The sequence below is a fragment of the Gekko japonicus genome, unplaced genomic scaffold (genome assembly GCF_001447785.1).
Source record: "Gekko japonicus isolate JY-2015 unplaced genomic scaffold, Gekko_japonicus_V1.1 scaffold494, whole genome shotgun sequence".
NCBI lineage: Eukaryota > Metazoa > Chordata > Lepidosauria > Squamata > Gekkonidae > Gekko > Gekko japonicus.
Genome location: NW_015171518.1, coordinates 585,527 through 599,574, shown reverse-complemented (window position 1 = coordinate 599,574; position 14,048 = coordinate 585,527). Strand labels below are relative to the sequence as shown.

The following is a 14,048-nucleotide window of genomic DNA, read 5'->3' as shown; positions in this document are numbered from 1 at the left end:
GGATGAAAATGAATGCACACTCCCTGATCAGTATCCATAAGGTATCTGCTAGAAGAGCTGAGGAGACTAAAAAGAAGTGGTGCTAAAACACCAAAGCCTGCTTTGGGTGCCACCTTTTTCTGTTTAAGACATGGAAGTCAGAGAAGGAGTGGCCATGGTCTGTCTTTGGATGAGCACTTAGAGAAAGTCCTGACAGCAGTCAAATGAGACTCAGGAGTCTTGGTATAGTCCAAAGCGAAACACGTTGAGGGAAATTAAAAGACCTATGTAGGGTTGCCAACTCCAGATTTCCGGGGCAGAACCTGGGGAGAGAGTGCTGTGTGCCGAGAAACCTCAGAAGGATATAATACCATAGAACCCACTCCACCCCCCAAAGCAGTAATTTTCTCCAAGGGAAGTTAGGGAATTGATCTCTGTAGTCTGGAGATCCATTGTAATTCCAGGAGATTTCCAGGCTCCACCTGGAGGTTGGCAACTCTGCCAATGTGGTGTACTGGTTAGATGGCTGACTAGAAGCTGGGAGACCCCAATCAAGCATAGAAACCACTGGGTGACTTTAGGCCAGTCAGTCTCCAAGCCAAACTTACTTTACAGGCTTGTTGTGAGGACAGAATGGAAGAAGAAGAACAATGCACACCACCCTGAGCTCTTTGTAGGGCTGATTCAAGCCATCTGAGTGTCCTGGTGAACTTTAGGGCAGCAGCAGCATAGACCGAGGCAACCTCTTCACATCCTTGCTGCTGTCCTGCAGGGTCCGGGGTGAGGTCCAGAGGCAGCACTGCTGGAGTCCACCCTGGACCAGAGTGGCATCGGGGGTGTGTGTGTGTCTAGGATGGGCCTCCTTTCCTTGCCAGCAGTTCTCCTTCCTTCCTTGCTGCTCAGCTTGCAATAGAAGGGAGTTTGAGATCTCCCACCACACTCCTAACAGTCACTATGGGGCACTGTTTCTTGAGCACAGCTGAGTACTTCTGATTACAGCTGGAGAGAGAGGTGGAGGGATGAGGGACAAGAATGGTTGGGAGTGGGTTAGAGACAAAGGTACTGTTTAAAAACCCCTTACCCCTCTTAGCCTACTCTTGGCAGTTCTTGTCCCTTCCTCCATTCCCCAACCACAACTGGAGGGACTCAAGTATCTTTAGGAAGCACTGTCCCACCCTTTACAATCAAGATGCAGTGCTGCTTTTTAAGGATATTCAGGTCCTCTTCTGATTACATCTGGAAAAACTGAAAGAAAATGGCCAGCAGGGAAAGGACAGGATAGCCAAGAACACCAAAGGACTACTGAGGCAGAAGTGCCAAGCAGCTGCATGTACTACATGTGCCATGAACCAGCCTGGTTCTGTAGAGGAGCATGATAAAAATGTGATAGACAGATAGATGTCACCTGTTACATTCACAGTCAGACAAGAAATACTAATTCTATGAAGCTTTTGAAGAATTACATTGTGAAGAATTTAACTGAGGATTTATGAACCAGACTGCCAAATGTGGTGAAGTGCATGCCAGACTAACACTGGAAAGACCCGGATTCAAATTAGCACTTTGCAATGAAGATCACAAAATGACCTTTGGCCAGTAATTTTATCTCACCCTAGCCTACGTCATAAGGTTTTGTGAAGATAAAACAAGAGGTAGAAACCAGCTGAGTTCCTTGGATGAAGCATAGGATAAACTGGATAGATAAAACTGGGTTAGAATGGAGTTATAAGAACTATACTATAGATGCCTTTAAAATGGCTTTCAGAGTGGAATTAAATTAACTAAAGAGACAACTTGCCATGATGCAGCTGAGGTAATGGGCAACTCTACCAGAATCTAAGCCTGAAGGATGTAAAGAGGCTGGTCACAGTAGCAAACTGGCCTCTGAAGTACAGTAAGTGTTACTCTATTCTCCAAGCAAGTGCAGAAGGCCAAGATCCTAATATTTATAGGAGGCCTAGCTAAGCCAAAGACATCATCCAGCCTGCTAACTGCAAGAGTTGCACATCCCTACCTAGGGTTGCTAACTCGCCTGGAGAAAAATATACTGTTTCTTTAACAGAGGCTTAACGGGATGCTCTTCATCACCTGATGTTATTTACCTCCATGTATGAAAATCTTCAGTAGCTCATTTCCACATATTAAGACTCTATTAGAGATAGAACCTCTGCTCTTCTGCCCCCTGATGAGGACTCTACAGTTTGAGCATACAAGTCCCCAGGAGCTAAGGCTTAGATTCTGAGGATGAACCCTTGATTCAAACTCTAGAGCACCTGGCATCTTTCTGAAACTTAGAGTCTTGCAAATGCCATGTGTTTCTTCTCTAGCCAGTAAGCTCCAAAAGTTTGTCTCAAAAGACATAAGGTAAACTACAGTATTTACAAGTGCACATCCTATTTTCAGTTCTGTGGCGTTCCAAAGAGATAGATAAGATTCCCAGGGAAGTAAAGGCTTTTCTGATCCCAACAATTATCTGCAGTCTCTTAATAGCGCATCAAAACATTGCACAATGCATATGAACTCCTGGCAGAAAAGTTTCTCTCATTATTGCATTAAACTAAGCCAAATAGCCCAATTCAGTCCATATATATTCAGAATAAAGTCCCACAGATTTCATTTGGGCTTACTCCAAGGTAAAAATGGGTAGGAATGCAGTCATAAGAGTTCCTCTCAAATTTCTGCAAAGTGTTTGCTGATAAAATCTGTTGAAAACATTCTGATTTGGATGCTGGTTGTAATTTAGCTGAGATACTAAAAATTCTAGCACACCCGGTCCATTTATGGATCATTTTAATCTGGTTACTCTGATGGATACTGACAGGATTCTGGAATCTATGAGGGCCACCACCTGTCTTTAGGATTAGGATTCTTGTCCATTTTAGCTATTGAAATCATGTAAGGATCACATCTGTGAGTCCCTAACACCTATTATAAATCAACTACTGATTCAGGGCACCCTTCCCTGGATTCTAAAACAGGCTGTCATCCACCTACTACTTTTAAAAAACTTTGCTAGAGAAGAATGATGTAGATAATTTTTGCCCAGTCTCTAACTTGCCTTTCCTTGGCAAGACGATAGAGAGAGTGGTAGCAAAACAACCCCAGGTCTTCCTAGATAAATCAACTGCCCTAGACTCCTTTGTGTCTGGTTTCAGGCCAGGCTACAGGATGGAGACAGCACCTTAGCTGGCCATCTTTGTCTGCATGTAGACAAGGACTGTGCCTCTGTTTATCTTACTGGATTTATCACCGCAGTAGCCTTTGATACTGTGGATCATGCCATCTTGTTCAGGTGCTTAGAGGCTGAAGTAGAGAATAAGTGATGTGCTTGGAATTGGTTTAAATAATTCCTTATGGACAGGATGCAGAGGGCTGCTGTTGATGGTCAGTTATCAAGACTGTGGTACATGCCTTTTGGGGTTCCACAAATCCCAGTCCAACCCCCCCCCCCCATGCTATTCAGCCTCTTTGTAAAGCCCTTGGGAAAATAATTGGTGGTTTGGAATAGGCTGTTAAAAACACCCAGTTTTATATTTCTTTATCCAATTGCCTGGTAATGCTATAGAAGTCCCAAGATGGTGCCTTACTGCTGCAGTTAAATGGCATGCCTTAGATGAGAGATTTTCTGATACAGGACAGTGGGCAGAATAAAATACGGCTACCACAGGAGGCAGAGTCAACCACAAAATGGCTGCTACAGGAGGTGGAACCAACCACAAAATTGTCTGAGGTTACACATAACTCTAATAGTACCTCTTCAATATTTCAGGCAGAAGCTCTGTTTAACAGGATGCCTTTTAATCTGTACAGCCAATCAGAAGCCCTGATGGACAAGCCCTAACCTGGATAACCCAGGCAAGCCTGATCTCGTAAGATCTCGGAAGCTAAGCAGGGCTGACCCTGGCAAGTACCTGGAAGGGAGACGTCCAAGGAATACCAGGGATGAGACACAGAGGTAGGCGACAGCAAGCCACCTAGCTGAAACATCCAAGCCCCACTAAGGGTCACCAGAAGTCAACCATGACTTCCAGGCACACACACACACAATACTCACACACACAAAAGATGCCCTGATGGACGTTTGGCAGGCACTAGGAAAGGTATTGGCAGTCATCATGGCACCCACAGCCACCTTGTTGGGGACCCCTGCCTTAGACAGTTTTTTTGGTTGTTGTTTGAGACCTACTTACTGCCTTGTTTATTGGAGTCCCTTGCTGGCTGATCAAATTGTTTTTAACATTTTATAGTCTGCCTTGAGTTTCAGCAAGAAATGTCACAAATGAAAGTAAATAAAAATAAAATTTACCAATATCATTTGTGACAGAACTAATCAATCAAACAAATTATTGTTTCATCTGCTTAGTGTTCTAGAATATGCAAATAATTCAACAAATTTTATCCTAGATGACAGTTGTCTGTAATTGTCTCTTCTCAGGAATCTTTTTGTGTATAGGGTGAAAGTGGATATCGAAAAGCTAACATGGATTGTCCAAGCGGATTTACCTGCTCTTGAAAAGCGTTAGCTTGTTCTTCAAAGCCCACTGTTCTAAAATAATTCACCACATCTGTAACTGCCCAGTCAGCAGGATCAGGAGGTCTTCCATTCTCTACCAAGCTACAAAGTGAAAATGCAGGCAGATGTTAATATTTGTGTACAGAAGTACCAGATGCTGCTTCAAGTTGTGTAAACTAACTATCATTCACTGACACTACAGTCCTATGCAAACATATGTGGGAATCAGCTTCACTGAATACAGTGAGACTTACTTCTGAATAAACCAGCATAGGACTGCACTATCAAAAATGGAACAATGCCATCAAAGAAGGAAGGCTTACTTATGGTTGTGACAGCCTTTCTTCATAGACAATTTGATTCTCAAGATGGATCAGTCCAGTCATGAACCTTGAATACTTTTAAGTGTAGCCCTATACAATCTATCAATTCCCCCCCCACCCCGGTTCATCACTGTTGTCTTACCAGCAAATCAATATTTCTTTTCTGCCTCCTTGAATTAAAGTCATAAGAGGTATTCCATGAGTTGCTTTCAAAGGTGATAAAAAAGACTGGATTATCCAAATAATTGCTTATTTTACAATATATGGGGTGCCATCAAATTTCTTTCAGCAACCATCTAGAATGAACTTTGCCTGCATTCTTCAGTGTTAAGTGCAGATGATCTCATAATAGTCCTTTTTCAAGTATCTCTAAGTAGTCTTAATGGGATCTATACAGGATTTTGCAATTGTGGAATAAGTAGGATGCAGTTTACAGTCAATGTGTTAATGGAAAGGGGGGAAAGCCAAAGCTCTGTGCCAAGATAATCCAAATTGTGCATACCAAACAAATCTGAACTCTTCAGTCTGTAGACATTATACAAATCAAACTAACGTTGTGCTATTTTTAAATTCTGCATGATAATTCTGCTCTGTCAGTGATCCATATGGAGCACTGAAGCCTCTGCCTCCTGCCCACCTGAAATCTTTTTCAGAGATTTCTTTAGTCTTTGAGATTCACAAGGCGTTATCCTCTTTGGAACCATGAGAACCAGAAAGTTGGTTGTTATCGTTTTTTAAATGAAAGGCAGTACTCCTGGGGAAGGTGAATTCTGAAATCTTTACCACATTCTCTACAGCTTCTGTGTTCCTGAGGAATCACATTACAGTCCCAGCGCTGCTTATACTCCTAGGTTTGAATGGTACCCGATTCCCTTAGGAACCCTTTCAAAACCTCTAAACATAAATTCAGTTAGAAAAACTCACAGTAAAGCCAAATAGTCATTAAAGGCCGCCTTGAACCAAAAGGAAAGGTGAGGTAGAAATATTTTTAAAAATCAATAAATATAAATAAAACAGAACTTCTTCATTTTTCAAATCACAAAGTGTTGAGTCTGAAATATTACATGGGAACACAGTTTCTCCACAATTTATGCACTTAATGGAAGTGCATTGCTCAAACATTGTAAGCCTTCTTCTGTAAGGCAAAATGAACTGGAAATATACACAGACAATATCATGTTAACCAACAAACATAATGAAGACGTATTTCAAAAAGTATGCTAACTTTATTATTATTATTATTTTAAAAAGTGAAGCTTCTCATCTGTTTCTCAGTGATACACATTCTGAGAGTATCGTTTGGCACTGATTTGATTACTCACATACATATGCAATTTGGATTCCATGCTAAATATTCTTCATTAAAATTGTTCATCACTTTTTTTCCGTTGGTTGGTTTGCTTGCAAGAAATATTCTGGTCTGTTTCAGTCTTATAAGCTAACCAAATATTTCAATGCAACAGCTGAACTTGATGCTGACTCAAATCTTAGCATGTACTGCATGCATATGAAAGGGCTTCACTACTTATTTTAGTGTTGAGGACAGCTCTACGCATACACTAAGCAGGGGTCATTTTCTGCAGGAGCGCACAGGAGCGGAGCTCCAGAAATGAAGAGCCAAGGGGGCGGGCACATGCAACAAACCCCACCCCCTGCTCCCAGCAGACCTCAGTCAGAGCAAGAAGCAGCCAGGTAAAGTGCAGAGCCCCCCCCCAGTCCAAAACAGTCCAGTGGAGCCTGAGCGGTGGGTGTTGCCTTCTGACACATTTCTGGTGATGTCAGGGGATGTGGCATATGCAAATAAGTTATGCTAATGAGTTATGCTAATGAGTCCCTGCACCTCTTTTTCTACGAAATGACCCCTGACACTAAGGATGTGAACACCAGGCCCCATCTATGCATTGACCCCTCTGAATTGCAGTGAATGACAATATTAATGTTCCTATTGCCCTTTTGAGAGCTCAAGGCGCTTTAAATACACTACTCCAGTAATCCATACAGATATATATTACTTTCCGACTGTCTTATGGACAGCAGCACTATTATTGCTGTTTTGTAGACTGGATATGGGGGTGAGCAGGCTGAGGCCACTGAGAGAGATTGGCTGTGTAACTACAGCTAATGAACTGACAGCTAAAGTGACTATTTGAAGTAGGGAATTCTTGGCTTAGATTCTCAACCTCTGTCTGGGCAGGAGATTTTGATGATAGTTTTAATGCCTGTCTCCCACGGCATGTCCAGTCGCTTTTACCCCAGTTAGGTGGTTTGCCCATCTCTCTTGGCTTCCTCACTTCACCTGGATTCTGATTCTGTACAACTACAGATGGGGGAAGCAAAAGATGGGAAATTGATCTGTGTGTAAGAGCTGTTCCCTACCACTGAGATGTTTTAAAATATATTGGAGCATTGTTCAACAAAAGACCAAATCCTGAGGACCAGACTACAAATTCTGAGAAAGAATGTGGTACACTTAAGTTTGCCAACCTTCGGGTGAGTCCTATAGATCTCCTGGAATTACAACTGATTTCCAGATGACAGACATCAGTTCCTGTAAAGAGAACATCACACCCCACTAAAGTTGCCACACCATCCAAACCCCACCATCCTCAGGGTTCACTCCCAAATGTCCAAGACTTTCCCAACCCGGAGTTGGCAATCCTAGGCCGTGGTCGCACTGTCATTTTGATCGGGTTTCACCGCTGTTCCCACGCACATTTAAAATTGCTGATCAGATGCCCGCATCTGTCTCCCGCACCAAAGTGGGCTCACTCGTGCAATCCTCCTGGTTCCCTAGTGAGTTTTCCTACCCCTGGAGAACCAAGTACTTTCCAAATATTTGTGCTCTGAACCTGCAATTTCACCGATCTGGAGAGCCATCTCACACAATGATCACGATTAGGTCATCTGAACATCTTTCTCACATCTTTCTCTTTTTTTACAAGCTTCCGTCATTGTGCGCATGAGCAATCCTGCGCTGAATAAATTCAATGTATAAACACTCAAGTGCACATATAGACTCCAGCGCTCGGTTGTATGTTGCCAGTTAATTTTGTTTGCTGTTGGGGGAACGGGATCTGCAAGAACAAGGAAGTATAGCAAGTCCCAGTGGGAGCAGTAATTTGGCCATGTGCAAAGCCAATTTTTTTAAAAAAAAAAAACCAACAAGCCATGCCACCCAAGCGGCTAACAATATAGCCCTGACAGAGATTGCCCAGGGTAGCCTGATCTCATCAAATCTCAGAAGCTAAGCAGGGTAGGCCCTGCTTAGGGTTTGGTTTGGAGACCCACAAGGAAGCCTGGAGTTGTGATGCAGAGGCGGGAAATGGCAGACCGCCTCTGAATGTCTCTTGACTTAAAAACTCTACAGTTTCTCCATAAGTCAACAGCAACCTGATGGCATTATCAGCAGAATATTATTCAGCAGAATAAGTTAGGTCTGCAGAGGCATGCCAATTGAAAAGCAGGAGGTACTACAGAATCCAGGTGGCTTTGGCTGCTCAAGGGTGGCACAGTTAATAAAATCTAGAACAGAATAGACTATATTACACGGTCACTTCCCAAATCTGGTGAATCACCTATTGTTTGCCTGTAAAATTCTCTTGTACTATAAAAGTGAGTATGTAAGCTGTAAGGTAGGAATGTAATCGGTTTCTATGCTTTGAACAGGACAGGGCTGCTCTGTATCAACCCATATTCTCAATCTTGTTAATTCCAAGCAGGGACAATATACTGTAAAACTAAAAGAACTGGAATAGTCCTTCCCATAACCTGATCCCAGTCATCCTAAAACTGTACCTGAATCATCATCTTCTTCTAATGCAGCAAGAAGCTTGAGAAAGGATCTTAAGTACAAATGGGACAACAACCCCAATCCAACATGCATGCCAGCACAACTATCTTATTAGTGCTTGTGGCATTCTGTGCTCTGCATTTTTGGGTTGGTTATACAAATTAACACAAACAGAACCAGTTTGTGCAGACTGTGTAGCTAAACTGGGTATCAGTGGATGTCCAGCTAAACTGGATCATCACAAACATTCACACTTACGCAGGGATACAGTGTCACTCTTAGTTCTCTGGTAGCCTGTTAGGGCTGAGATTGTGGGCAGCAGCTGTGCAGGTGAGGTCAGAAGGAAAGCAAGATCAGCACTCATGAATGCAGAAGAAATGGCTAGGACCAGCAGTAAGCCTTTCCATCAGACAGGGAATCCCAGTTTTTCTTGGGGCTTTTATAGCAGCTTCCCACATCAGAGAGCCAATTGGTTGTGTTCATGGGTGGAGCTCTCTAAGGCTCAGAACTTCCTCTGGTCCCTGAAACAGGCTCATCTTGTCACTTCAGGGGCTTGCCACATGGGAGAGGTGTGGAATTCTCATTCCCAATGCTAAACAGTGAAGCATGCTTAAACTGATTGATTTTTAAGGTTTAGGATTACACTAGAAGAGATCCTTCTACAGAAGTGCTACAATACCACTTACACTACTACTAATTATCCAAGCATATCAGATAAAAAGGTAGTTTTGCTAATACAGTAAGTAAAGGTAAAGGTTCCCTTGCTCGAAAGCCAGTCGAATCCGACTCTAGGGTTGCGGTGCTCATCTCCGTTTCAAAGCCGAAGAGCCAGCGCTGTCCAAAGACATTTCCGTGGTCATGTGGCCGGCATGACTAAACACCAAGGCACATGGAACGCTGTTACCTTCCCACCGACGCGGTACCTATTTATCTAACTTGCAGTTTCTTGCTTTCGAACTGCTAGGTTGGCAGGAGCTGGAACTAGAGACGGGAGCTCACTCCGTCATGCAGCACTTGGGTCTCAAACTGCTGAACTACCGACCTTCCACAGCCTGCAATTCAGCGCCTTAACCACTTGAGCCACCGCAGCTCCTTATGCTAATACAGTGCCAGCAAACAATTTTCTAATTCAAATGAGACTTTTAGCTTGATTTTAATGTATGCTTAAGTGAGAGCCAGCACGGTGTAGTGGTTAAGAGCAGCAGACTCTAATCTGGAGAACCAGGTTTGATTCCTCACTCCTCCACAGGAAGCTTTCTGGGTAATTTTGGGCCTGTCACAGTTCTCCCAGAACTCTCTCAGCCCTACCTACCTCACAAGGTGACTGTTGTGGGGGAGAGGAAAAGAAGGTGATTGTTAGCTAATCTGAGAATCCTTAGGGTAGAGAAAAGCAGGGTATAAAAACCAACTCTTCTTCTTGTTCATACAGGATTTCAGCTTTTGAACATACTCTGAAGGAATCTTTTTATACGTTGGACAAGGTTCCCACTTCAGGCTGGAGACTTCCTGCCCCTGGCTGGCCCTTCTTGCAGCTGCTCAGGTGGGTGGCACTGGCAGCAGAAAAATGATGGTGGGGGGAAATGGGCAGGATGATCGCCAGTGTCCTGATGCATTAACATCAGTTCCAGCACTACTGGAAGTGACATCATTGTGTCACTAGTGATGTCATTATGTCACCGGTGAGGTTCCCCCCTCCCCCAGGTTAGCCTCCAGTCTTGGAAGCAGTTTTGTCAGGGCTATTTCAACAATTTTGCAAAACGGTAGGGACAATTACACTTTTGCATTTAGGCCACAGGTATGGATTCCCAAATACAAAATACACAAGCCAAGGGGTGAAACATGAGCAAGTATAATACACCTTTAAAATATGCAGAGGTCCAATTATACATGCTTCAACCTTGAGAGAGGCTGGTTTCTCAAAGGAACAGCGTGAATATGGAATGAGAATGAACCCACAAGCCAACAAGCAATGGAATACCGGGGTGTGTGTGTGTGTGTGGAATCCCCTCCTAAGCTACATTTTCGAGCACTCAGCCCCTGCTACCTGCTTTAGTTCAAGTAATTTAGTGTTCTAAATTTACTTACTGGAATCAATTGTATCTTCTTAAATGTATTTATTATATACTATTATGCCATTAAAGATGTCTGAATCTGAATCTGATTTAGTGCAAGTGAAGCAGTTCAAACCTGTGAGTCAGCCTTTGCAACTGAAGAAAGCGCTTGGCATTTTTGGACACAATCATGGGATTGAAAAATGGAACGCCAGACGGTTGACTTCACCTCAGAGACTTATTACCGTTCCACAAAATAGGTTTATAACTGGCGGTGAGACTCATAGCGTCAGCAGGCTCCCCACCCAGCAAACGCCCCTTAAACCTTACACAAGGCAGCTGCTGTTTGGGTATATCACTAGGAAACGGAGGAACTAATTGTGAATAAAGCTGTAGGCTGTTTCTCCCTCTGCCACAGTACTCATGCCTTCATAGTCATTGTGTGGTAGAAATCACAAAGTCTGGGAAATACTAGCATCAAAAGAAAGAGACGGGGGGGGGGGGGGGGAACACACCACACCAGACAAATTAAGCCTATTTATAACCACTACCACAGTGTGCCAACTGCATACTTTTCTAGATAAACAGAAATCCAAACACACTCATTCAAAACCCCATCGTTTCTGCGCAAGCTAATTATGCTTCCCTGCAGCTTGCAACAGAAACCACCTTCAATTAGTATCTACCTCTTTATCGTATGAGCCGCAGGGCAACATATTAAATCCAAACTGGCCCAGTTTTGATTGCATCTCCCTCCAGCAAACTAGATAACAAGCTTTGTAATTCAGGGTGCTTTTTAAGAGAGCTTCTGAAGTATAATATATGGATATTTATTTTATATTAGCAAATTGTATTGACAGGTTTAGGCACATAGGGATTAAATAAAATCAATAGAGATGGAGGCAGATGGAGCCCATGAAATAATATGGTTAAATTATATAACTAACAATATGGAGTAAAACGAAATTTGAGTCCAGTGGCACTTTTAAGATCAACAAAGCTTAATTCTGGGTATAAGCTTTCGTGTGCATGAAGTGTGCGTACACAATGAAGTGATGAAGTGTGCATGCATATGGACGCTAATACCCAGAATTAGTTGGTCTTAAGGGGTAAATTATTGGTAAATTATCTACTTATGCATTATAATACAACCTGATCATCCCAGTATCTGAGTTCCTGGAGGGCTGACAGAAATATATAGCAAACAGCACTCAAACAATCAGCGCACAAACAATGCTCAAAAAGCAGGATGACCTGAGCCATGCTGATCCATGCTTCTGTAACCTCATGGATAGATTTTGCAACATGCTCTTTGTGGGGCTGCCCTTGAAGACAACCGAAAAACTACAAACTGGTCCAGGATGTGGCAGCCCAACTGCTCTCAGTGCCTGGCTACCAGGCATATGTTGCCCATTTTGAAACTGCTTCATTGGCTGCCAGTAGTCTGTTTCTGAGTTCAGTTCAAGGTTCTGGTTATGACCTTTAAGGCCCTTCATGAACTAGGACCCACACATGTCTCCTTCCATATGTCCCCGTGTGCCAACTATAGTCATCAGGCAACATCTGTTGGCTATGTCTGTCTGGCATCAACCAGAGCCCAGGCTTTTCCATTGTGACTCCTGCTCAGCAGAATGGCCTCCTTGGAGAAGGGCCCCCTCCTCTAAGATCTTCAGGAGGAACTGCATGACCAGCCTGTTTGCCGGGGCACTGGAGGGGGCTTGAACAGCAGGCCAGGCAACTGGTTTGGGGGGGGGGGGATTTGAGGCTTGTTATTTTAACTTTGGGTTTAGCTGGGGATGTTTTAATTATTATTGTAAGCCACATTTAACCAAGAGGAAAGATGGAATAGAAATGTTTTATTTAATTAATTAATTAATTATGGCTGACAGGAACAAAGTGATACACCTGTGAGCAGCATATAGGTTGCTCATCCATCTGCTGAGCTGCCACTACCTTTACCACCATCAATTTAAATCTTACCAGGATCCAGCCTTTCGGAAGAAAAGTCTCAGCAAGTAGCAAATTATGTGGTTACAAATATCTGATGAAGTGAGCATTAGCCCACAAAAGCTTATGTTACAATCAATTTGTTACTCTTGAATGTCCCACAATCATCTGTCTAGTTTGTTTGCTCCTGACCCTTGTACCTGTGCCTTTAATGGCAAATTAATGTGAGGACACCGAGGGGATAATTTTTATTTCCTTGCTTCAAAAAGTTTCACTTGCTGATTTCTGCACATCAAGCTGCTTTTAAATGCAGAAAAACAGGGCAAACTTGGCAGTATCTAACCTAAGGCTGGATAAAATGCCTCCAGCCCAAGGAGCCCTCCTCCAACTTAAGTGGTTCTTCTGTCAGAGGGAGGGTTAACATGAAGCCTGGAGAAAAATGTCCTGTCCTTTTAATAAAGGTTTAAAATATGGAAATGAGCAGCTGAAGCTTTTTATGGCATGCAGGGAGATAACGTCCACTGGTAGAGAACACCCCATTAAGCCTCTATTAAAGGGACAGGAGATCCCCCCCCCCCCCCAAGGCAGTTTAGAAACTGAGTTTGAAAGAAGGCTTCAAACTTTGCTTAGTGGAGTGGTAGGATACAGACCAGACCACTAGGGTTTTTTCCCCCTGGTCATCCGGCAGCCTGGCTCATTGATATTGCTCCTTACTGTTATATTACTGTTCTATGACTATAAACTTTATTTGTTAAACTAAACGCTTTATTAAATTAAAAAACCTGGTGGCCCTAGGAGGCAGTCTTTGCTGCAATCAGACTTTGCAAACAAAAGGAAGATTGAAAAAAAAGAAAACCACACAAAATGAAATATTTGTCAGCCCTTTACCTTGAGATACGTAAGACTAAACTAGGAATCTAAAGCAAGGACTTCCCATTGAATTATACTGGTCTAAATGTCAAGAGACTACAGGAGACTACAAGAGACACATTTTCCTAGATAGCCTTTCAGGTAAGTAACTTCATTATTTTCCAGGATTAACTTCCTGGTTCTACATCTAATTTCTTGCTTAAGCCTCCATTTTCCCATTTGTTCCACCTGTCAACAGGTAAGCAACCTGACACATTATATGCAAAGTAATTGGAACTGCATGGTGTGAGGCGTCACCTATGCAGCTGGAGATGGGGCTTCCATCTGCCAGATTTTGTTGCCACATTGCCACCTACTGGCACGTAATTCTACAGCTCTGAACATCTTCCGAATACAGATATCACCCTCCAGATTTTCCCTCACATTCCCGTGCCTTCCCCTTTCATGCACTATATATCTTCAACTAGAAGATGCCTTTAATCTGCAATACTAGATGCATTTTTGAAATTGATGGAGAACAGCATGGCTAGGAAATCAAAATATTCAAAGCAGCAAAGAAGAATTCAAAGACTCAT

At 42.9% G+C, this 14,048-nt stretch overlaps 1 protein-coding gene across 2 annotated transcripts in view; it reads right to left on the bottom strand.

The window, feature by feature from the left end:
* SAMD13 (sterile alpha motif domain containing 13) overlaps positions 1-14,048 on the bottom strand; it is a 67,723-nt gene that overhangs the window by 17,842 nt on the left and 35,833 nt on the right. For both annotated transcript variants that reach the window (XR_001482733.1, XM_015419394.1), the window contains exon 3: positions 4,483-4,594. Coding sequence is in view for 1 of the 2 variants with exons in the window: in XM_015419394.1 (XP_015274880.1) it covers positions 4,483-4,594 (112 nt within the window). In the remaining variant the exon portion in view is untranslated. The remainder of the gene's footprint in view (positions 1-4,482; positions 4,595-14,048) is intronic.